This window comes from Quercus suber, unplaced genomic scaffold (genome assembly GCF_002906115.3).
Source record: "Quercus suber isolate HL8 unplaced genomic scaffold, Cork oak 2.0 scaffold_292, whole genome shotgun sequence".
Classification (NCBI taxonomy): Eukaryota; Viridiplantae; Streptophyta; class Magnoliopsida; order Fagales; family Fagaceae; genus Quercus; species Quercus suber.
In genome coordinates, this window is record NW_027069748.1 from 47,659 (window position 1) to 70,345 (window position 22,687).

The following is a 22,687-nucleotide window of genomic DNA, read 5'->3' on the forward strand; positions in this document are numbered from 1 at the left end:
TAAATATAAATTCTTATTTAGTAAAAGAATAAGACAAGAGTTAGGGTTTAAATTTTTAAGAAGAAATTTTACATACACATATATTTAAATTAGGTTAGAGTTTTTATTTTTATTTTTTAAAACTCATACTTTTATATTTTCAATAAAAAAAATACAAAATTCAATCATGTATGTGCATAAAAAAAAAATTAATGAAGTTGTAATGTTTATTATATTATCCTTGGTGTGCCTTCATTTTTGTGGGTAGATCTATAAGAGTTACTTTATGGAATATTAAAGCCAATGTGATGAAATAATGAAAGAGATAAAGTTTTGTGAAAAGAGATAAAGTTTTCACCAAACTAATTTTGCCAGAAACTCTTCAAATTACTTAGAATTGGTGATGTGTCCTTCACTGCTTCCAAGTTCCAACTCTAAACCCCACACCACGTATGGTTACATTAAGTTAGTTGGGTTTTATCAAAAAAATAAATAAAATCCAAATTATGGGTAGTGTAGGGTTTAGTCGGGTCAAGTTGGATGAATTCATACATGTCACCAATTTAAAGTGGTTTGAAGAATTTTATTCGAAATTAATTTGGAGATAATCTTTGTTAGGAGGGGAAGTGAAGTTTTAATTAAGGTAGTAGCACATTCAATTATCAATCCCAACTTTTACTATGAAATTGCTTCAGGCTTTCGAATTCAATGCATGATGAATTGCAAGGACTTATGAGAGATTCTGGTGGGGCCAAAAGGACAAGAAGCATAAGATTTGTGCCGGTTGGTTGGCTGGCTTGGGGTTGGGGATAAAGACATGTATATCAAAGGTATTTTCCAAGGTATAAAAGTTGAAGTATTTTCCAAATTCTTAGTTCATGTGAAACCAAACGCTTGGAGAGTATGTTAGGAGTTGTTTGATTAAGAGTATTTAAATATAATTTTTTGTTTTGCAATCTATAAAATGGTAAGTCTCACACATGAATTTATTGTTTGGCTAATATTTTCTAAATACAGTTTTAAAAAAACTGTATCCTATTTTCTTTATTTAAAATAGGATTTTAAAAAGAGTTTAGGGCGTGTTTTCAAGATATAAAAAATGTTTTTAATGACATAGTTGTAAATAAATTGAAAACATTGAACGTCATATATTTGTCCAAACTCTTTTATCTCTTAAATTTAGGAGTTTATCTTTATCACAAAAAGAATTTTCACACTTCAAATTTGAAATTTATCATTAAAAATAAAATAAAAAAAACATGATGAGCTCTATTCCCTTATCATTATCCACAAAAAATAAAATAAAATAAAATAAAATAAAATAAATAATCTATAGATTCTATACGTTACTTTTTATAAATATTTTTTTCAAATTTCAAAAATAGTAATGGTCTCCCAAAAAATTATTTTTGTTTTTAATATTTTGAATATAAAAAATGTTTTTAATGACTTAGTTGTAAATAAATTGAAAACATTGAACGTCATATATTTGTCCAAACTCTTTTATTATATAAAAAATGTTTTTAATGACATAGTTGTAAATAAATTGAAAACATTGAACGTCATATATTTGTCCAAACTCTTTTATCTCTTAAATTTAGGAGTTTATCTTTATCACAAAAAGAATTCTCACACTTCAAATTTGAAATTTATCATTAAAAATAAAATAAAAAAAACATGATGAGCTCTATTCCCTTATCATTATCCACAAAAAATAAAATAAAATAAAATAAAATAAAATAAATAATCTATAGATTCTATACGTTACTTTTTATAAATATTTTTTTCAAATTTCAAAAATAGTAATGGTCTCCCAAAAAATTATTTTTGTTTTTAATATTTTGAAAATTATTCTTAAAAGTGTGAGCCAAACACGTGAAATATAAAAATTATTATCTGAAAACTAGTTTCAAGTTCAATTTTTTGAAATTTGTTTTTATATTGCTTTGAAAACGAAAACAAAAATTCTCCTACCAATCAGGCCCTTACAATTCCAATTTGTGACTTTTTAAATCATTTTGTAACTTGATTGCAACTTTTCAAGTTTTGAGAACTAGATTGAATCTTTTATATTTTCTAGATATCAAATAATTTTTTCCCCCCCAGATTAGATGTTTCATCATTACTAGTTGTTAAAATAAATGTATTCCATACATGAATAATGTCAATTTTATAAATATCAATTGATGAAATGACTAACTTGTCGGAAAAGTTAAAAGTTTAAGGATTAAAATGACAAAAATTAAAATTTTTAACGATGAAAATGACAATTCACACAAGTATGTGCATCTTCACTTATTTATTTATTTATTATTATTTAAGATTCACTAAATTCCCTTTGAGAATATCAATTCTACAATGAGATATAAAAGATCATGGTCTACAGTAAAATACTTCCTCCGTCCCATTTTTTTTGTCCTCTATTCCATTTTGAAATGTCCCAAAATATTGTCCTGTTTCTAAAAATAAAAGTCATTAATTTACTAATGTTCCTATTATACCCCTATTAATTTATTAATTCAATTTTTTAATAAATTTTTTTAAGGATAATTTTGGAAACTTATACATTTTTAAAAGGTAGACAAGACAATAAATGATGTTTCCTTAAAAAGTTTGACTTTTCAAACAGGACAAAAAATTTGGGACGGAGGGAGTATTTAATGCAAGTTTAGATCATGCGTCTTTAAAAGCTACTTTAACATGACCGAAAATTGTTGCCTCTGAGAGAGAGAGAGAGAGAGAGAGAGAGAGAGTGAGTTAGATAGTCATTTTCAAAATCTCAATAACATTCAAAGAAAGTAACAAAGCATTACATTCTATAAAGGGAAGCAAAAGCAATGAAAGTACAATTTGTAATGTGTAACATTGAATGGGGTCTATTGAAAGGTTGATAATTTAAGTATAGTTTTGAAACTCAGACTGTTCAAAGAACTAAAGAAAGAAGAGGTTTAAAGTTTTCGAGATCAGACTAAGGTCGAATTGTAATGAAGTCATAATTAATTTAATAGTTATTTTAAATATAGATAAATATAATAAATTAGTATAAATAGAAAAACTGACTAAAATAATTCAAATAAATATAAAGATCATCATTCAAATGTATTTTTTATATCATAACTTTCATTATGGTGTTTCAAAAATCAACGAAATATTATTATTAATTGTTAAAAATAATAATTATTAGTTTATATTATACTATCAAAATAAAATAGATTTATATTATAAACAAAATGAATGTCTACAACGTTATATATTTTTATGCAAATATGTATAATATTGTACACTTTTTTTATAAATTTATATAATATTAAACACATTTATTTAATCTATAATATAAATCCTAATTTACAATAACAGTACATAGATGGTTGTTGAGAAGAACAGCACATGAATTTAATATATGAATATGTGGGTTTGTATTACCAATAAATAATGCAATTAAATATTTAAATGTCCTATAAATAATGCAATTAAATGAAAAAAAGTTTAAAAAAGTTTAAAAGCAAATGAATGGTGGAAACGTGGCCAGATGTCCAACTTTTTCACAGGGAAGGGGTAGTGTCTGCCATATTGGTAGACAGCTTTATTGGAAAAGAAACAATCTTAGACTTTTGATTTCTTTTGGTTTTGGGAACCAGTGATAGAAGAAGAAAGGAGAATGGCGGTTCCCGGTTAACCAGGTCAAACCATACCGGTCGACAAACTCAATCAACTCATCAAGCACCTAAAGAATCATTCAGTAATATATTACTAAATCGTGTCTATGTGACTGTGTCCTCCATATAAACCAACAATTGTTATGCCTTTCACAAAATTTCTATTTTATTAGATCGTGTTTTGATTTTGAATTTTTTTATTATATAAAGTGGTATATCTAGTTGTTTGAAATGTATCTTGGGGATTATTTTATTCGTTTAATTCTAATTTACAATAGTTTTCATTTGGATTGTTTGTTATTTCTGTAATCGTTGTTTTTATTGTTAAAATAAATTATGAAAATATAAAATGGATTCAAGACCTTTGTTTTAGTTTTTCGGGATTTTTCTGAGAAAATATTTTGAATTATAACACCAAGACATTTCATTAAGGCTTGAAGGAGCTTATTCAATATAAGATTCAGGAATTCTACAATTTCAAAACGCATAATTATTTATACTTGTGTTTAATCATGAACTCTGCAAACAACAACACTATTATTAAGTTTATTAAATCCGCAAACAAGGCCATAATTTTGTGGCTTCAATATAGTCCATAAGAAAATCACTTCAGATATCAATGCAGAGTTATAAATACTGCCCTGTGGCCATTTTTGGTTTGTTTAGTGCTGGAACAAAATATTTTGGCTTCCGTTAATTTCATAAACACAAAACCAGCATTTTGATAACTAAAAAATGTTCTAATGGAAATAAACTAATAATTTTTCACTGCTCACTGCGTGACATCTGTCTTCATATGTCAAATCAATTATTTTGATTTAAAAATTGTTTCATTAGAATATTACCATCATATATGCTGTTCTTTCCATCATCTATAATGTATGTTTTCCCAAAACAGGATGTTTATGGGCTTCTGAATGGATTTCTTTAAGCCATTAGATTCTAGTATGCAACCTTATTGATATCTTACTACTGTTTACATGGAATATGCTTAAACATCACTGTTGAATTGTAAATGTAACTAGCACCTACTTCACAGCAGAAGGTAAGGTGTTCATTTTATAGATTTTAAGGAAAGCTCTTCCCAGTCCCAGATATTAAATCTCCATGCAATGCATTTCATTTTGACAACATGGCTAGTAAAGGTTCCCAATACAGTGAGAAGCTGAGCACATCAAAAAATCCGCAATCCCTTAGAGATTCTAATACCCCTTGGCTTTTAAGATTACCTTTAGTTTTCTTTTTCATAAAACTGATCTTGATATGCCTTTCTTGTTATTGCATATTCCATTCCTACTAGCTTTCCAATGCAAAAATTGCTTAACCTAATGATTCATACAAAAGCATTTTGGGTGAAGATTATAGACAGGAGTACCCGCGTAGTGCAGCGAGCAACACCATCCCATTTGTTATAAGTTACTCTTCTATTCTCTGTCCACACTCCAAAATCCATACTACAGTGCAAATGGGAAATTATCCAAATTAATTTTTGAATTTGATAAATTAGAAATAATATGATGACAATATCAAAGCTGGTGGCTCACCCCACAACAAAGAATGCATAGCCATTAGCCATCCAGGTGGTAGCTCTGGACAGTTGTATCATTGTTTTGAAAGATAATTTCCATAAAACCTCTGTAAGTACCATTAATTAGAGATGTATCAATTTTGGGAGGTCTGTTCATCAATTTATTTGTGAAATCTAGCTTGTACACCCCTCGAAAGTTGAACAGCTGGGCAAGCGTCAGGGGTGTTGAAGGTGGTAAGTACGAAATACCATTGAGGGTAGTCCGCCACTTCCCATCTATAAGCTCTGGCGATCTATTGAGGATCACATATACATCTGTAACAGTAATTTGACCATATTTGAAAGATCCTTGTGGGTTTGGGCGAACAGCACCAGCAGAGACATTCCATCTAAAAGACCCACTAACAGGAGGGTATAAGAGGGGAAAGAGGTAGGAGAGTTGGGGGTTGGAGAGTGAAAACACGAGAGGCATACAATACGGAACTAGGGGGTAGCTTGGTCAGAGGATCACATCCTTGTCCAAAGCTTAAAATTAGACTTGGTGAACCACAACCACCCTAAAGGCCTGACCCAGCGTAGCCAACAGCTGCTCTTGGGACCTCCCATCATGGGCTGAAAGCATCCCCTAAACAAAACAAATAGATCGAGGGCCCAAGCCTGAAGCTCAAGGGTTTTTGGGATTTGGTTGCCACCAACATGTTTTTCATATTTTGGTACTTACATGCAAGATCTACACGTTGGAGGAGAAGCTTTTTGGTGGAGGCTTTAAGGGTGGAGTAGAGAAGAAAAACTAGGAGAGAGAGAATGAGAGCCTATTTGGTTTAGAGCAGTTTTGGATCATATCACTCAAAACTCATAATTGAGTTCTCAAAATACGTGGGACCCACACAAAGTTTTTTGTTTGGCTTGATTTTCACATTGTGTTTTCATCACTCAAAACCCAAAAATTTTGAGTTAGAGTGATGAAAATAGAAAACAAGAAACCAGTATTTTCAAAAACTGAGATACATAACTTAGTGGCCCCAACATAAATATAAGGATTCTGTGGGGGCCCATAAATTGTGTTTTGTCAAGTCCGACCCACTCAATGCACTCATCACCAACGACATTTTCTCCTTCTTCTTTCTTTCTTCTTCTTTCCTTTTCTTTCTTTCTTTCTTTCTTCTTCAAACCCACTCCAAGGCTTTTTTTTTTTCCTCATCTTCTTTATTTTTCTTTCTTCTTAAGACCCACTCCAACGTTTTTTTTTTTTTTTCCCTCATCTTCTTCTTTATTTTTCTTTCTTCTTTAGACCCACTCCAACGTTTTTTTTTTCTTCTTCTTCTTCTTCTTTCTTTCCTTCTTCTTCAGACCCACTCCAACGCTTTTTTTCTTCTTCTTCTTCTTTCTTTCTTTCTTCTTCAGACCTAATCCACCATTTTCATACATGCATAAATTTATACTCAAAATCAAAAACCCACACCTCATTTTCGTGATTTTGGTTTTCAATCTAAGAATTCTTCGGTTTGGATTCGGGTTTTCTGTGTTTGTGGGTTTGGATTTGGCAATTTGAATCACCAATCTAAAGATTTTATGTTGGTGGGTTTGGGTTTTTTGTGTTTGTGGTTATGGCTTGAAGCTTGTTTGCTTGGATTTTTTGGTGGAGGTTGTGGTTTTGGTTGAAGGTTGTTGGTGGGTTTGGATTTTTTATTCATTCGAATTTTTTGGTGGAGGTTGTGGTTGTGGTTGTGTTGAGGGTTGTTGGTGGTGAAGGTTGTTGGTGGTGAAGGTTGTGGATTTCTGGATTTCTGGTGGTGGAGCTAGGTTTGGTATAGCTTGGTATTGATGTGTGAAATGGGTTTTTGGGAAAAGAGATGTTAATGGGTATTGATGAAAAGCATAAAGAAATAGAAATAGAAAGAAGAGTAAAAAAGACCGAACCTGTTTCCGATCTGAGTCAGCGTCAGACAGGGAGGTCTGTGCAGTGCTTTTCGCTTTATGGGGTTTGGGTTTGTTTCTGGACTGGGTGTGCTGTATTGGGAGAAAATGTCTTATGGAAGGTAAGAGAAATCCCCACGAGGATACCAACCATAAGCAAACAGTGTGGTGTTCGTGGGTGGGCTCCACCATTTTGGCAAAAAGTAGGCTTAAATTTTTATTTATGTGACTAGGTTATGTTGCCAAACAAGAATTTTGGAGTTTTTGAAAGAAAGTGGAAACTGAGTTATGAGTTATGGGTTTTGAGTTTGAATTATGAGTTATGAGTATTGAGTTATGAAAATTAAGTCATGACCAAACCAAATGGGCCCTGAGTCTTTCTCAATATATTGAGTTTCAAGAAGATCAAAATATGATAAGATCAACTCTACTTCACTAGAAGTTAAGAGGGGAGAAAATATGATGTTTTTATCTCTTTTGGAATGGAGGAGATGAGAGTTTATAGAGTAGTGATAGAGAAAATATGAATGGAATGGCCTTTAGTGAGGATTGACAAATGATTAAAGAGAATTATGAACCTAGACCCCATTTCAAAGTTTAGAGAAGGTTGATAGAATAAATTCAGAGGTTGGTGGGAGTGAGGAGCAAGCAAAATTACTAGAACTTTGGTTTTTCCCGTAACTCTTGTAACAATTCCTAGAGCTAACTTCGAAAAATCATATCTTTTTCAATTCTAATTGGAATTGCCTTATTCTTATGCTCAAATTTAAGCCCCAAATGTCTAGTTTCTACAAAAATAAACCTCACTTACAAATTAAAAATAGTCTAAGAGATATTGTCATTTGTTGGAAAATAATTTCAGCATAATTAACATTAATAGGACCTAAATTAGTTTCCAATTAACAATAATAAGCCACAATTACTTCATGTAGCTCTTGTAATAATTCCTAGAGCTAACTTCGAAAAATCATATCTTTTTTCAATTTGAATTGGAATTGCCTTATTCTTATGCTCAAATTTAAGCTCAAGATGTCTAGTTTCTATAAAAATTAACCACACTTACAAATTAAAAATAATCTGAGAGATGTTATCATTTGTTGGAAAATAGATTGAGCATAATTAACATTAATAGGCCCTAAATTAGTTTCCAGTTAACATTAAGAGGCCACAATTACTTCCATTTCAAAATTAATCAAACCCAAATTTACCCGAATTAAAAAGATAATTACACAAATTACTCATTGAATAATTAATGTTTGGTTATCTAATTAATCAAGTGTACACAACCTTACCATAAGTTGTAGTCTTAGCTAATCAAATTAATAAATTAGGATAAAAACCAAGAGCAAACAAATTTGAGTTTTTCGGTTAACCATGCATGAACATGCGTATGCAGTGATGTAGTTCATTTTTAAAGCTAGCGTTTACTAGTGCTTATATTATATAATAAGTAGATCCTTTCACTTGTAACAGGAAGTTAGTGATAAGTGCAATAGCCTATTAGTTAGTTAGAGATGTTTGCTAGGCTTTAGCTAATCACATGGTAGCCCCATGATAGTTTCTTGTAACTAACTTTATAGCCAATTAGCAGCTTGCCTATGTATCTATAAATAAGCAAGGTTGCCCTCATTGTAACTAGTTGAATTTGAATTTAAAAAATCTGCCTATGAAGTATTATTCAAGAATTGTCTTTTGAAGAGCTAGTTCATTCTTTCTTTTCTCTAAGCAGCTTAGCGTTCTAAAACATCTTTCCTTTTCACCATTTTTCCTCCATCATAATTTGGTATCAGAGCTTGAGATCCTTAGGATTCAAGTGCGTTTGCAATTTGTTTCTTCATTTCCTGTCATCAAGAACCCTTCAAGATCCTATCATGATTTCATTTTCTTATCCTCTACTAGTGAGCCTAAGAATTTGTGAAGATGACACCAATAGTTTACAATAAAATGAACAATAAAGCTTCTGCAGCACATGAACCTGAGGTGCAGGTTCATCCCAGGCAGCAGTTGCAACCACAGCAAGAAGGAGAACCCTGTGTGACATTGGAGGAAACTGTGGAGCTGCTGAGGGGGCAGCTTGCTACTTCGATTGAGGAAGTGAGAAGAAACTGGTGTTCTCATCCTTGAAATGATGATGAACCTACTGAAGATGTCAAAAACTGACAGTCGCTGCAGCTTTAGTAACCCAATTGGTCAACATAGAAGAGGTGTTCTAAGGCAAGTGCTTGGTCCTCTAAGGGGAGAACCAAAATGGGAATCAAATGACAAGATTGAGTTACCTAAGTTTTATGGTAGCTTGAATCATGAAGAATTCATGGATTGGCTTAACCAAGTGGAAAGAATCTTTGATTTCCATGAGGTACCAGATTCCAAGAAGGTGAAATCGATCTCTATCAAGCTAAGAGGGAGAGCTTTAGCTTGGTGGGAACAACTCCAAGTTCAAAGAGTTAGGAGGGGTAAAAGAAAGATCCAAGATTGGTGCAAGATGAAACAAAAAATGAGAAACAAGTTTCTGCCTTTCAATTATATGTAGCCCTTGTACAAACAACAGGATAATTTGAAGTAACATGGCAGTGTGGAAGAGTATACAGAGGCATTTTATTAACTGGTAGCTCGAGTAGACTTGAATAAGAATGAAGAGCAGATGGTTGCAAGGTTCTTAAGTGGTCTTAAACCACCAATTCAAGATGTCTTGTCTTTGCACCAATTGTAGACTATCTTTGAAACTTATAATAGAGCCTTGATGTTTGAGAAGCAACTTGCAAGAAAAGTTTTTGTGTAGTTCCAAGGTTATGGTGGTAGCAAAAGTACCCAAGTTAGCACTCAAGGAAGGCCAACTACTAACAATGCACAGCCTTTCAAGATTGACAGTGCAAGCTTGCCTTCAACTTCTGGTATAGTAAACCATTCCCTAAAGCAGCAAAAAACATTACATTTAAGTGCTACAAGTGTGAAGAAGCTGAGCACAAGACCACAAATTGCAAGAAATGGGGAGTTAATGCTCAAGGCAAGGATAAAGCTTTGATGATTGAAGGTTGTGAAGACAAGGAAGATGAAGAATTTCCAATATATGAAGAAGAAGAAGAAGAAATGTGTGATAGTGTATTGGTAATTGAAGACAATAGAGAAGAGGAATGCATTCAAGAACCTGTATATGATCAATACGTGGTAAAAGAAGTAGATGCTCATTACATTTAAGATGATCTGGTGCATGACAGGGCAGCAAGTGATGCTCATATTTAAGTGCTACAAGTAGATGCTCATTAGTAACAAACTTCTTGCAAGTTCCAAAGAAAGAAATGGAGAATAACGAGTGGCTTAGAAGAACTAGTTACGAGAAAAAGGTGTCACAAAAAGTTTTTAACAATTTTGAATTGAAGAATCAAGACCAGTCTCAACCACAAAAGCTATCCTGCTTCAAGAAAGGAGGTGAAGTTAGAGATTCTAGAAAGTACTTTGTGATCTTAATTAATGACTTTCAAGATTATGTTCTTTGTGATGTGACAACCATGAATGTTTGCCATCTCTTACTTGGGTGTGAAAGATTATGCCCATATCAAAACATTTTGGGTGGAAGGAGCAACACATCTAGCTTATACAAGAAAGGAGATTGTTACACATTGCAGCCAAAGAAGGGGAAAGCTAGTCCCAAACCAATGGTCAAAATGAATAAAGGTGGATGCAAGAGCATCTGCATAGCTGCTTACACTTGCAGCGTTGACATAAAGCTACAATAGACATTAATCTCTAGCATGATGCAGCAGCTTAATACAGCAACTAATGAGAATGCAGATCAATGGAACTATCGGATCGTATGCATATCTCCAACAGTTCCAATGTGCATCACTCGCTGCCCAGTCATGCACCAGATCATCTTACAACTAGCCACACTTGAGTACAAGTGTGTTCCAAAGAGGGTCAGTCTTAATGCAGTTCATTTTTAAAGCTAGTCGTTTACTAGTGCTTATGTTGTATGATAAATAGATCCTTTCCTTTGTAACAGAAAGTTAGTTAGTTAGTTGATAAATTGTTAGTGATAAGTGCAATAGCCTATTATTTAGTTAGAGATGTTTGTTAGGTTTTGGCCAATTAGCAGCTTGTAACTAATTTTCTAGCCAATTAGCAGCTTGCCTATGTATCTATAAATAAGCAAGGCTGCCCTCATTAGAACTCGTTGAATTTGAATCCAAGAAATCTGCCTATGAGGTATTATTCCAAAAGTGTGTCTCTTGAAGAGCTAGTCCATTCATTCTTTTCTCTAAGAAACATAGCTTTCTAAAACATCTTTCATTTTCACAATTTTTCCTCCATCACACAAAGTCATGGAGTTGTGTACGCATGCACGAGCATGTATACGCATCCCTGCCCAAAAACACAAAAGGCAACACATAATCAAAACTACGTCTAACTAACCTAGCATGCTTTCTAACTATCAAAGCAATAAACCTAAACTACACAAAAGATAATCAAAGCAATAAAACAACAATAAAAATGAAAGAAGGGGAAGAAAAATGTAAGAATTAGTACCTCACACAAAAAGCTACAACATTCAAAGTTATAGTGTTTCTTCATACCATATCTGTCATATAGAAGCTCAATGCTACTCTACAATAACCGATGTAGTTGTCATCAAGGCAATGGTGTGCTATTCCAACTAAAATTCACCGAACTCCCAATAACATTCTTGAAAAAAGAAAATGATAAACAAGCGAGATAGAGTGTGGATGAGGAAATTAAAAAATAAAAAGTTTCTTAAACTATTTGAGAATTTTCTTGCTTTCTTTATTAAATTATGTCTTTTTTCTTATAGAACTATGCCTACATTATATTTATTAGGAGTAAAAGAAAACTATGTCTGCTTTATATTTGTTAGGAATAAAAGAAAACTATTCGTAAGCAATCCATAGCATATACTTTTAAAGTAATTTAAATAATCCACTTCTAGAATAAGGATTGATGCAAATGAAAAAGCTAAACCTAAAATATTTTTCAGGACAAACATACTAATGAAGATGCAAATTTTTGGTACATGTCAAACCAGTAAATTGTAATAAGTAAATATACATACTAACAAAGATGCAAATTTTTGGTAAATGTATACATTGTAATAAGTAAATATACATATGCGTGTGCACGCTCCTAATGTAAACAGAAACGTAAAAATAAAAACAAACATGTATAATTATATATATACAATATATTCAACAATTGACATTTGGATATAAGTCATTAAGATCCTCAAACTTTTTTGTGGTTGAACTCATAACTTTTTTTGGGGTGGCTTCGCCACTAGATTCTTGTAGTATACTTTTGTTAGTTTTTGGTTTACTTTTTGTATGTTTCTATGAATATGTTTGTATATTGCTTTCAAGAAGTTGGAAGAATTAGGTTTTATTAAAGCAACTTTTAGTAATTACAATAAAATTTGTTTGCTTTAGCTTAGTATCTTACCATAATAAACAAAAAAATCACTACAATTATGTATATATCTATATGTGTCCTTGTGTGTGTATGTATAGATAAGGGTATGAAATCCATATAATTGTCAAAATTATAAATATAAAAGTAAATATAAACATAACAATGACAAAAAAAAAAAAAAAAAAATAATTGTCAAAATTATAAATATAAAAGTAAATATAAACATAACAATGACAAAAAAAAAAAAAAAAAAAACCAGTAAGTATTATGAGTGAGTAGATAATTAGTATTTTTAAGTTTTTCGTTGAAATACGCATTCAAATTTAACTGAGGTGCTTAGTGGATCTCTATCTAACCTATTATTATTTAAAATGGTTGATATTGATGAAATACAAGAAAAAAAAATCAAAATCACAATTTAATTATAAGATAGATTATCTTAAACAAACCTTAATTGATCATACACAAATATATTTTCCCAAAAATCATGTAAACACCATTAAAATTGACAAGGCAGTTAATTGTCATTAATACGAATTCTGCTACACATAGAAGACTTGCAACAACATGCTAATTTCAATTTTTACTATATACCATACTAAAAATGTAACAAATAGATATGTACACAACATGCAAAGTTATAGTGCTTCATTATACTATATTTGCCAAATAGGAATTCATAGCCACTTTAAAAGTTGTTAATGATAAAAGCTGCGGATATAGTTGGTATCAAGCAAGTGGTGTGCTATTCCAACTAAGATTAGCCGAACTATCATAACATTCTTGAAAAAAGAAAATGATAAAGTAGTGAGAGTGTGAATGAGAAAATTAAAAAAAAAAAAAAAAAAGTTTCTTATTCAATTTGAGAATTTTGATTTCAAAAATAGTTCTTGGTTTTTTTAATTAAATTATGTATTTTGTTTTCCTTATAGAACTGTGTCTATATTATATTTAGGCGTAAATGTAGTTTTAATCCCTACATTTTGATTTTTTTTTTTTTCATTTTAGCCCTTATATTTTAATTTTATCACTTTTAGTCCCTAAATCAAATAACGCGTTCCATTTTGATCATTTCCGTTAGCCCACTAACGAAAATTGCTTAAATGGCAAACTGAGTGCATTGCTAGCACATTAAATACTGACGTGACTAATTAAAAAAAAAATTAATTAGCATTTAAAAAAATGCCATGTCAGCTTCTAAATATTAAAAAAAATTATTAATCAATTTTAAAGAAATTAAAAAAGAAAAAACAAAATAAAAAACAATAAAATACATCAATTCAGATCTAATTCATTTTGAACAAGAACACAATTATAGATTTAAACACAAAAACATAATGCACAAATCTAGAACCAAACACAAAAAACACAATAACAAACATGAACCAATTAAAAAGAGTAATTAAAATTTTTTTTTTCTTTTCATTATTTTTGGAAGAACAAAGTGATTATTTTCTGGGCAACCTTCATGTTCTTTCTCGAAGAACATGAAGGTTGCCCCAGAAAATTAAAATAATCAATATTTTCTTTTCTTTTATTACATTTTCTCAGCAAATAAACATGCAAAAATTCATTCAAAATCCCTTTCCTCCACCAAATCCTCCAACAAATCAAACCCATAAACCCAGAAAAATAATAAAATCCACATGAAAAAAACAAACCTAGAATTTAAAATAAACACAGCAGCAACCCGAAACCCAGCCTGACATTGTTGTGCTCAGCGTTTTTGGTCAATCGTCTCATTGAAACCCAGAAAATACCTTGCAATCCAAAGCCCAAACTAACAACAAACCTAACCAATGATCACCGATCTGACCAACCAACCAACTATTCCTACAATCTAAAACCCACATGAATAGATCAGACCACCAATCACCACCACTGTCACCGATCAGTCCATCAAGCTATTGCAACCCACACCAACGTCAAACCCATCCAATGATCCACCCCCACTGACCACCGAACCAACCACCACCTCACAACCATTGATCCAAGAGAGAGCTTTAGAGATTTTTCCAAATCCATGATCTGAGAGGGAGACTTTAGAGCTTTAGAAAGATGAAAGAGAGAGGGAGATTTTGGTCTGAGAAAGAGATCTTTAGACATTTTTGTTTGGGTAAGCACACCCAGATCTACGATCTATCTCTCTTCACCCAACCTCCAACCCAATCAGCTCCCTCCAACCATTTCTTGAGAGTAAATGGTTTATGTTTGTTATTGTAATCCTCAAATTAACAGGTTCACATCTTTTGTTGAGACCCACTTGAAATAAATAAATCACCCTCTATAGATCATTAAGGAGAAAAAGTGAAACAAGTTCAAGAACTAATAACCAAACAAGCTCACCTAGCTAAGGCTACCACCTGCAAAGCCAAAGTGTAAATATAGTTGCAGAATGCAGCACATCTATGTGCTCTATACGGAAAAGATGATTTACTAGTAGCAAGTCACTAGACTAGAAACCAAGTGAAACAGCAGCTGTTATATTGCTGGACAAAGCATGTTATGTATCAAGCCAACCCCGTACAAGGACACACAGAACAAGCCAGCAGCTAGTGCTTGAAATTCTTGTTAGCTTAACTATTAGCTAAGTACTAAAAGTTTTCTAGATTTCCATAAATTAGCAGTCAGCTACTCAGAATAAAAGTAGTTCGCAACTTAACAGAGCAGAAGGGTGTCTGCCTCTAGCTGTCAGCTGCAATACTTTCAACCATCCCAGTAAATTATGAGTTTTCTTAGTTGTTTTTCATTGGACCATGTGGATACTTCCTCGGCAAGTAATCTTGGCTATAAAAGGATATAATTTGTATTCTATTGGAGGTGATGACATGAATTGAAGTTGACTTTGTTTGAGTTTTACTTGGTTTCCCCCTCTATCTCTTCCTTTCTAGGCTTTTCTATATTTTTGTTTGATAAATAAGAGTAATTGCATTGATAAAAAATAGCCTAATGGTATTTTTCTCTATCTTCTTGATTTTTCAGAAGCTTTTTCTCCCTTTGTTTCTGATAGTCTCACTAGTTATTTCCGTTTCCCCCGCTGAAATTCTCAATCTCCCCATCTCATTCTCTCTCATAATATGATTTCCAACCAAATCTGGCTATTCCCCACCTCTACGTAGCCACCCCAAGCTTCAATTCCTCTTTTCTATATTTTCCCAAGTTAATTCTCACCACCTTCCCAGCATTACAGCCCATTAGTTACAAGAACTCCCCAGCTGTCCTGCCTGAACAAGGACAAATTCAAATTACAAGATTTTTTTTTTCTTAAAATAAGAAAAAAAGAAAAAATATCAAGACTACTCGAGCATTTTTCATTGAGGAGCAACAGAATCAAATCAACTTTAGTAAATGCACTGCAAATGCATTGCCCATATAATTAGGTAACCTCTAATAATGCAGCTAATAAAACTCAAAATCCAACCTCCAATTACAAAAATAGAGATTCAAAAATGATTATGAAGAAAGAAAATATACACACATATATTGAAGAGAAAATCAACAATCCCAAAGGGTCAATCAAGTAGTTGAAGGAGAATTAAGATCAAACGTAAAGAAAATCTAAAACATGGTGGTTTTCATTGGGGACGTTGTGCTTTTAAACTTGAGAATATGTGGTTGAAAGCAAAGAGTTTTGTTGAGAGAGTTCAGCAATGGTGGAATGGGTACTGTTCTGTTGGGTATCCAAGGTTCATTTTAGCCCAAAAACAAAAGGCTCTTAAAGGTAATCTTAAGAAGTGGAATAGGGAGGAGTTTGGTGACTTGACTTTTAGAAAAAAGAGTTTGTCGTCTGAATTGTTGGGGCTGGATGCTATTTCAGAGGCGTGGGATCTTTCGAATGAGGAATAGTCTCCCTGTATACAGATTAGAGGGGATATTGAATATTTAGCTTCCTTGGAGGAGATTTTTTGGAGACAAAAATCTCGTGTCTTGTTTGTGAAGAAGGGGGACAACAATACTCGCTTCTTTCACAGATTAGCAAATTCCCATAGAAGAGCTAATCAAATTAACAATATTGAAGTGGATGGGGTTGTCTATGAGAATGAGATGGAGGTGCATTCTCAAGTGGTTCATTTCTACCAGGTTTTGTACCAGGAGATTGAGATGCGGGGCCCATCTATGGATGGGTTGGATTTTTCTTGTATAGAGGAAGACGAGAGGGTGTTCTCTAAGGAGGAAGTCATCCAGGTTTTGAAGGAAATAGAGGGGGACAAAGCACCTAGCTCGGATGGTTTCACTATGGCTTTTTTCTATAAATGTTGGAGTGTTGTGGAAAAGGATGTCATGGCTTTTTTTGAACATTTTCATCGTTATTCTGTGTTTAAAAGGTTTATGAATGTCTCTTTTCTTTCTTTAATTCCTAAGAAGAGTAATGCTCTTAATATTAAAGATTTTAGGCCCATTAGTTTGGTGAGTAGTATGCATAAACTTTTATCTAAGGTTTTGGCTAATAGATTGAAGGCGGTATTGGACAATCCCATCTCTAAGTCTCAAAATCCCTTTAAGGTGGGAGGCAAATTTTTGGATTCAATGCTCATTGCCAATGAATGCCTAGATAGCAGGTCGAAGAGTCGTGTACTGGGTGTAGTTTGCAAGCTTGACATTGAAAAAGCCAACCATCATGTTAATTAGGATGCTTTGTTCTACCTTTTGGATAGGATGGGTTTTGGGGTGAAATGGAGTGGGTGGATAAAGGCTTGTGTGACTTCAGTCCGGTTTTCAATTCTAGTGAATGGTTCCCTTGAAGGTTTCTTTGGAAGCTCTCAAGGTTTGAGACAAGTTGATCCTTTATCCCCTCTTCTTTTCCTTTTCACTATGGAGGTTGTAAGCAAGATTCTGAGAAAAACTGAGGAATGTGGTTTAATTCATGGTTTTCATGTGGGACCAGTGAACTCTGTTGGTGTGCGCATTTCTTATTTGTTGTTTGTGGACGAAACTATTTTATTTTGTGATACTTCTAGGGATCCGTTGCTGTCTATAAGGTTGGCCTTATCGTGTTTTCAAGCTTTTACAAGTTTCAAGGTTAATACAGGGAAAAGTGAGATTGTCCCTATTGGGGAGGTAAATAATCTGGATGCTTTGGCTAATATCCTTAGTTGTAGGGTGGGCAGCTTGCCTAAGCAATACCTACGGATGCCACTTGGTACATCGTTCAAGACAACTTCTATTTGGAATCCTATTTTAGAGAAGATGGAAAAGAAATTATCAAGATGGAAATGCCTTTATTTATCCAAGGGTGGTAAGCTCTCTTTATTGAAGAGCACACTATCTAGCCTTCCCACTTATTTTTTATCGTTATTTACTATTCCTATAGCTATGGCTACTAGGCTGGAAAGAATCCAAAGAAACTTTTTATGGGGATTGTTTGAAGGGAGCTTCAAATACCCTTTGGTGGCATGGTATAAGGTTTGCTCACCTATTGAAATGGGAGTCTGAGGATAAGAAATGTAGTGTCCTTTAATCAAGCTTTATTAGGGATGTGGTTGTGGAGATACGTGCATGAAATTACTCATCTTTGGCAGAGGGTTATATCCACTAAATATGGGGAGGGTCAAGGTGGTTGGAGTACTAAAATTTGTAGGAAAACTCATGGGTGTGGCTTGTGGCAAAATATTAATGTAGGGTGACAAAGCTTTTCTAAATTTTTTCTTTGTTGTGGGCGATGGTACCCGGATTTGTTTTTGGCATGATAGAAAGGTTGGGGTTGATCCCCTTAAAATCCTCTACCCTGAGTTATATGTGCGATGGTACCCGGATTTGTTTCTGGCATGATAGAAGGGTTAGGGTTGATCCCCTTAAAATCCTCTACCCTGAGTTATATGTGATTTCAGCGGATAAGGAAGCTTGTATTTTTGATATTGTGAGTCATCAAGAGGGGGATGATGTTATATTTTGGAACCTGAGATTTTATAGGGATTTCAAAGACTGGGAGCTTGCTGCTTCTTTTTCTCCTCTTGATTTTTATTCAAGCTCATCTTCCACGTGGAGTAGGCAGTGATTCTTTGTGTTGAAGTCTTAATGGAAATAGTAAATTTGATACCCGTTCCTTTTACAATGAGTTAAGGACGACTCCCAACTCTATCTTCCCTTGGAAGGGCATTTGGAAAGCAAAGGTTCCCAGAAGGGTGGCTTTTTTTCTATAGACAGCAGCTCAAGATTACATTCTTACATTGGATAATCTCATGCTTAGAGGCCACCCTTTGGCAAATTGCTCTTGTATGTGCCAGTGCATTGGGGAATCTATGGATCATCTCCTTATTCACTGTCATGTGGCGGATTCTTTATAGGTTTTTATGCTTTAGACATTCGTTATTTAGTGGGTCTTGCCTAGCACTGTGGCAGAATTATTATTTTGTTGGAATCATTGGCTTGGGAAACATGATTTAGATATTTGAAATTTAATTCTAGGATGTTTGATGTGGACTCTATGGATGGAGCATAATTGTCGGTCCCTTGAAGATTCTGAGAAGTCTTTTTGATTGGTCTCGGTGCTGGGGTTTTACCGAATGTTCTTCTATTGTTTAGTTTTTTTCTTCTCTTAGTTTAGTCTTTTGATTGTTTTTTGTGGTGTTCTGTTTTGTGTTTTGCAGTGTTCATTCTCATGAACACATTGTATGTTTCTTTTTCCATTTACATCAACAATAATTCTTATATTACCAATAAAAATAAAAATAAAATTTAAATCACAACAGCTAAAAGTTATGATAAATATCTTTATTCAATATAAATTTTTAAGTCATAGTAACGAGAAAATTTCAAATATTAGATTGTTGAGAACACCAAAAAAATCTTGATCTCAACCCAATGTCACTTCAACAAATGGTTTTTGTTACTCATAAATATCTTAATCTAATAATTAAACCATTAAATTTTAGGAGAAGGATATTAAAATCAAGAGATAAAGAGATATTATTTCCTTCAGTCCCCATGAAACATTGTAGCCTATGCAAATATACCAGCATTAAATTTTTTAAACATTGGGGTAACAGTGTCATAAAACCACATAAGGAAGCTCATGTTTTAAAGCATGCAACCATTCGACTTATATAATTGTCCAATAACAAACAGTGTTGAGCACTGCACAAGTTTAGTAAAGCTTGACAAATGCAGCTTGAAGTACAAACAATGCAAGCACCTGTTTTCATTTACAAAGTGAATATTTAAACCCTTAACACATAATGAACAGACAGAGAACAGTCAAGGAAAGGAAAGTTAACATATTTGTGCTCCAAAAAAAGAGAACCATATTGATCTGGAAAAGCCAACTTTGCCACGACATACAAACCTTAAAAAATGGCCGAGCACCAAAAATACATAAAATGAATTGAACAAGGGATAATATCATGTTTAAGGGAACAGTAAATTAAAATATTTAGAAGCAAATCCTAAGAAGCCAAGCCAAGTTTGCTGCAACAAACCCTTAAAAAGTAGCTAGCTAAATGCTAGGAGTGCAATAGTAATTAAAATCACACACATGCAACCTAAAATACACAATGAAAGCATTAACTTTCATTTAGAAAGTGAATTTAAAATTTTAAACTCATAATTAACTATCTGACAAAATGGAATAGGCAAGTTTGAATACTTGTGCAACTATAGAATCGAAATAAAGCGATTTAGGAAATCCAACTGTGCTGCAAGAAAGGCTTTAACTAACAGCCTACAGAAAAACATATAAAAATAAACTCAACAATGAACAGAATCATGTTAGATTGAACACTGTGTTGAATCTGAAAGACTCATTAGCAAAAATTGAAATCAACAAGAGAATCAAATCAATCCAGAAAGCACCTTCAACAAGAATCTATAAAATAAATCAAACAAGGAATTGTATAGTATCACATTCAAAGGCACAGTATATTGAAAGAAACATACAAGAAAAAGTGAAGTAAAAAAGAACAATAGATGAGTGAATTCAAGAGTTCACCACAAACTCTGTTTCTTGAGTACAAGAAAGTTCAAATTAGAATTCCCCATCATGTAGACACATCCAGTTCAAAATTATCAAACATTGTCCGCAAGAAATCAAAAAACAGACAAACAAACTAATAAAGAAGTCATGCTTGGACAAGAATGGCATCTGTCCAATCACTTCCATATAAGGATGACTTGCAAAAAACCAAGCATATTCCAACTCATGCCAATCATTACAGAATAAAGCAAAAACCTGTTTTATTCTTCACTTGGCAACCACCTTAAAATCACAATCCCTGTTAATCTAATTGCACCACAACAATGGGAAGCATTACCACATTCAAATTAGACATGAGCTTGCCAAAACAGAATGACTAAAACAAGACAACAGAACAAAGGAAAAAGAACAGGAAAGAAAGTTGATTTTCAGAATGCATTTTTGGAAAGTAACAATTCTATGAGAGAGAGAGAGAGAGAGAGAGAGAGAGAGAGAGAGAGAGAGAGAGCTTCTCGCCAAATCAAACTCCAACACTTGCCCTGCCAAGCATCCAAAAGAAAATTCCAGCAGCTGTTTTAACATGCACCCAGAGTTGCAAAATTGAACAGAAAAAATCTTCTATAAAAGGTAAATCAAACACTTCCTAGCATTTAGAACAAAATGCTTAAAGCAAAAAATTCATCTCTTATATGGTAGCCCAATGACAATTGATGATTTTATATTCTGAAAGGTTGTGAAAGTAAGTAAATGGCAGAATAAAAAGCAACCTAGAAAATCAATCCAGGTAGTGCTGGAATTATTTAAAACCAAACATATGGAGCCAGAAATACACACAATCCAAGCACCAATTAGTGTTTACAAAGCAAATTTTAAAATTTTAAACACATAATTATCACCCATCTAGAAATAGGAGATTGTGCTACTATAGGAGAAAACCAATTTATTGTAAAAAAGCCTTCGTTGCAGCAATAGATTCCATATAAGAGCCACCAAGGACAAAAACCTGTAAAATAAATTGAAGGAATAGTATGGCCAAAATGTCACAATAGCATTGTTTACTAAAATATATATTAATCTACCACTATTTCAAAAATACGTAGGGATCTACCATTTTTTGGACACTCGAGTTTTCCATGGTGCTTGAGTTCTATGGAAAAATTTTGAAAATTTTTTATGGTACTCGAGTTCCATAAAAAATTTTCCAGCAATTTTGCAAGTAATTTTTTTAAAAAAACTTAAGTTTATGGAACTCAAGTTACACGGAAAACTCGAGTTTCACAAACACGAGTTTCAAAACAGTGGTAGATTGATACATATTTCGGTAAATAGTGGTATTTGGCCATTTTCACCCAAAAACAATGTCAAACGAAGTGGGAACATGATATCCACCTAACAACAGAATTATGGCCAAAACGTTGAAAACAAGAAAAGTAATATGAAAAACAAAGACCCAGTACTACTTATCCAAAAAAACCAAAGACCTAGTACTATGAGAACCAGAGTAACAAGAAAAAAAATAAAGGAAGAAAAGGAAATATGACGTTGTTGAGCAAGAAATTGGAGTTAGACATTTCTAGTGGGATCAAACGCAGATGGGTAATTGGGAAATTAAAAATCGAATAAAAAAGACATGAACCCAAAAGGAGCAACTGCAGATGGGCGCTAGCGAAAGGAGGAGGAAAGACCTGAACCCAAAAATTGAATCCTATGGGTATTTCTCAAATGCAGATGGTGACAGATAGGGAGAGTAGGTTTTCCGGTCAGAAATGGGAGACTTGGTGCTGCCTGGACTCTTTTCGGTGAGAGTGGGATTTGTGGTTGAGTCAACTTTGCCTGAGTTTGGCATGGTGGCCATGGTGGTGAAGTAGTAGATTTGGGGTCTTGGGAGATTGATAAAGAAGAGGGAGAGTGAGACTGAGAACAAGATGAGTTTATCACTTAAGCAGAACTCACTGTTATAGAACTCAAATTTTATTTTTCAAGTAAATCGAGTTTTCCAAACTCGAGTTCCACATGAAATTTTTCAATTAAAAAATCTAGCTCAGTGTGTGCCACAATAGTAGATTTTAATGGAACTCGAGCTACATAGCAAACTCGAGTTTGAGGAACTCATGTTCCAAAATAGTATCTCTATATAGTTCACAAACAGTGGTAGATCCCTATATTTTTTGCCAAAAATTGGTATTTGGCCATTTTGGCCTTGTTTTTGAGTTCCAATGTGTTATTTTGTTCCCAAGATGCATTTCTGTGTTTTGATGCATCTCTGTGTTCTAATTTATT

The 22,687-nt window shown here is 33.2% G+C and overlaps 1 protein-coding gene across 1 annotated transcript; it reads left to right on the forward strand.

The window, feature by feature from the left end:
- Positions 1–17,154: 17,154 nt before the first annotated feature.
- On the forward strand, positions 17,155–18,493 carry LOC136071177 (uncharacterized). Its single transcript, XM_065782159.1, has 2 exons — positions 17,155–17,734; positions 18,327–18,493. Exons 1-2 carry the CDS (start codon positions 17,155–17,157, stop codon positions 18,491–18,493), a joined length of 747 nt encoding a protein of 248 aa, XP_065638231.1.
- The last annotated feature ends 4,194 nt before the right edge of the window (positions 18,494–22,687 follow it).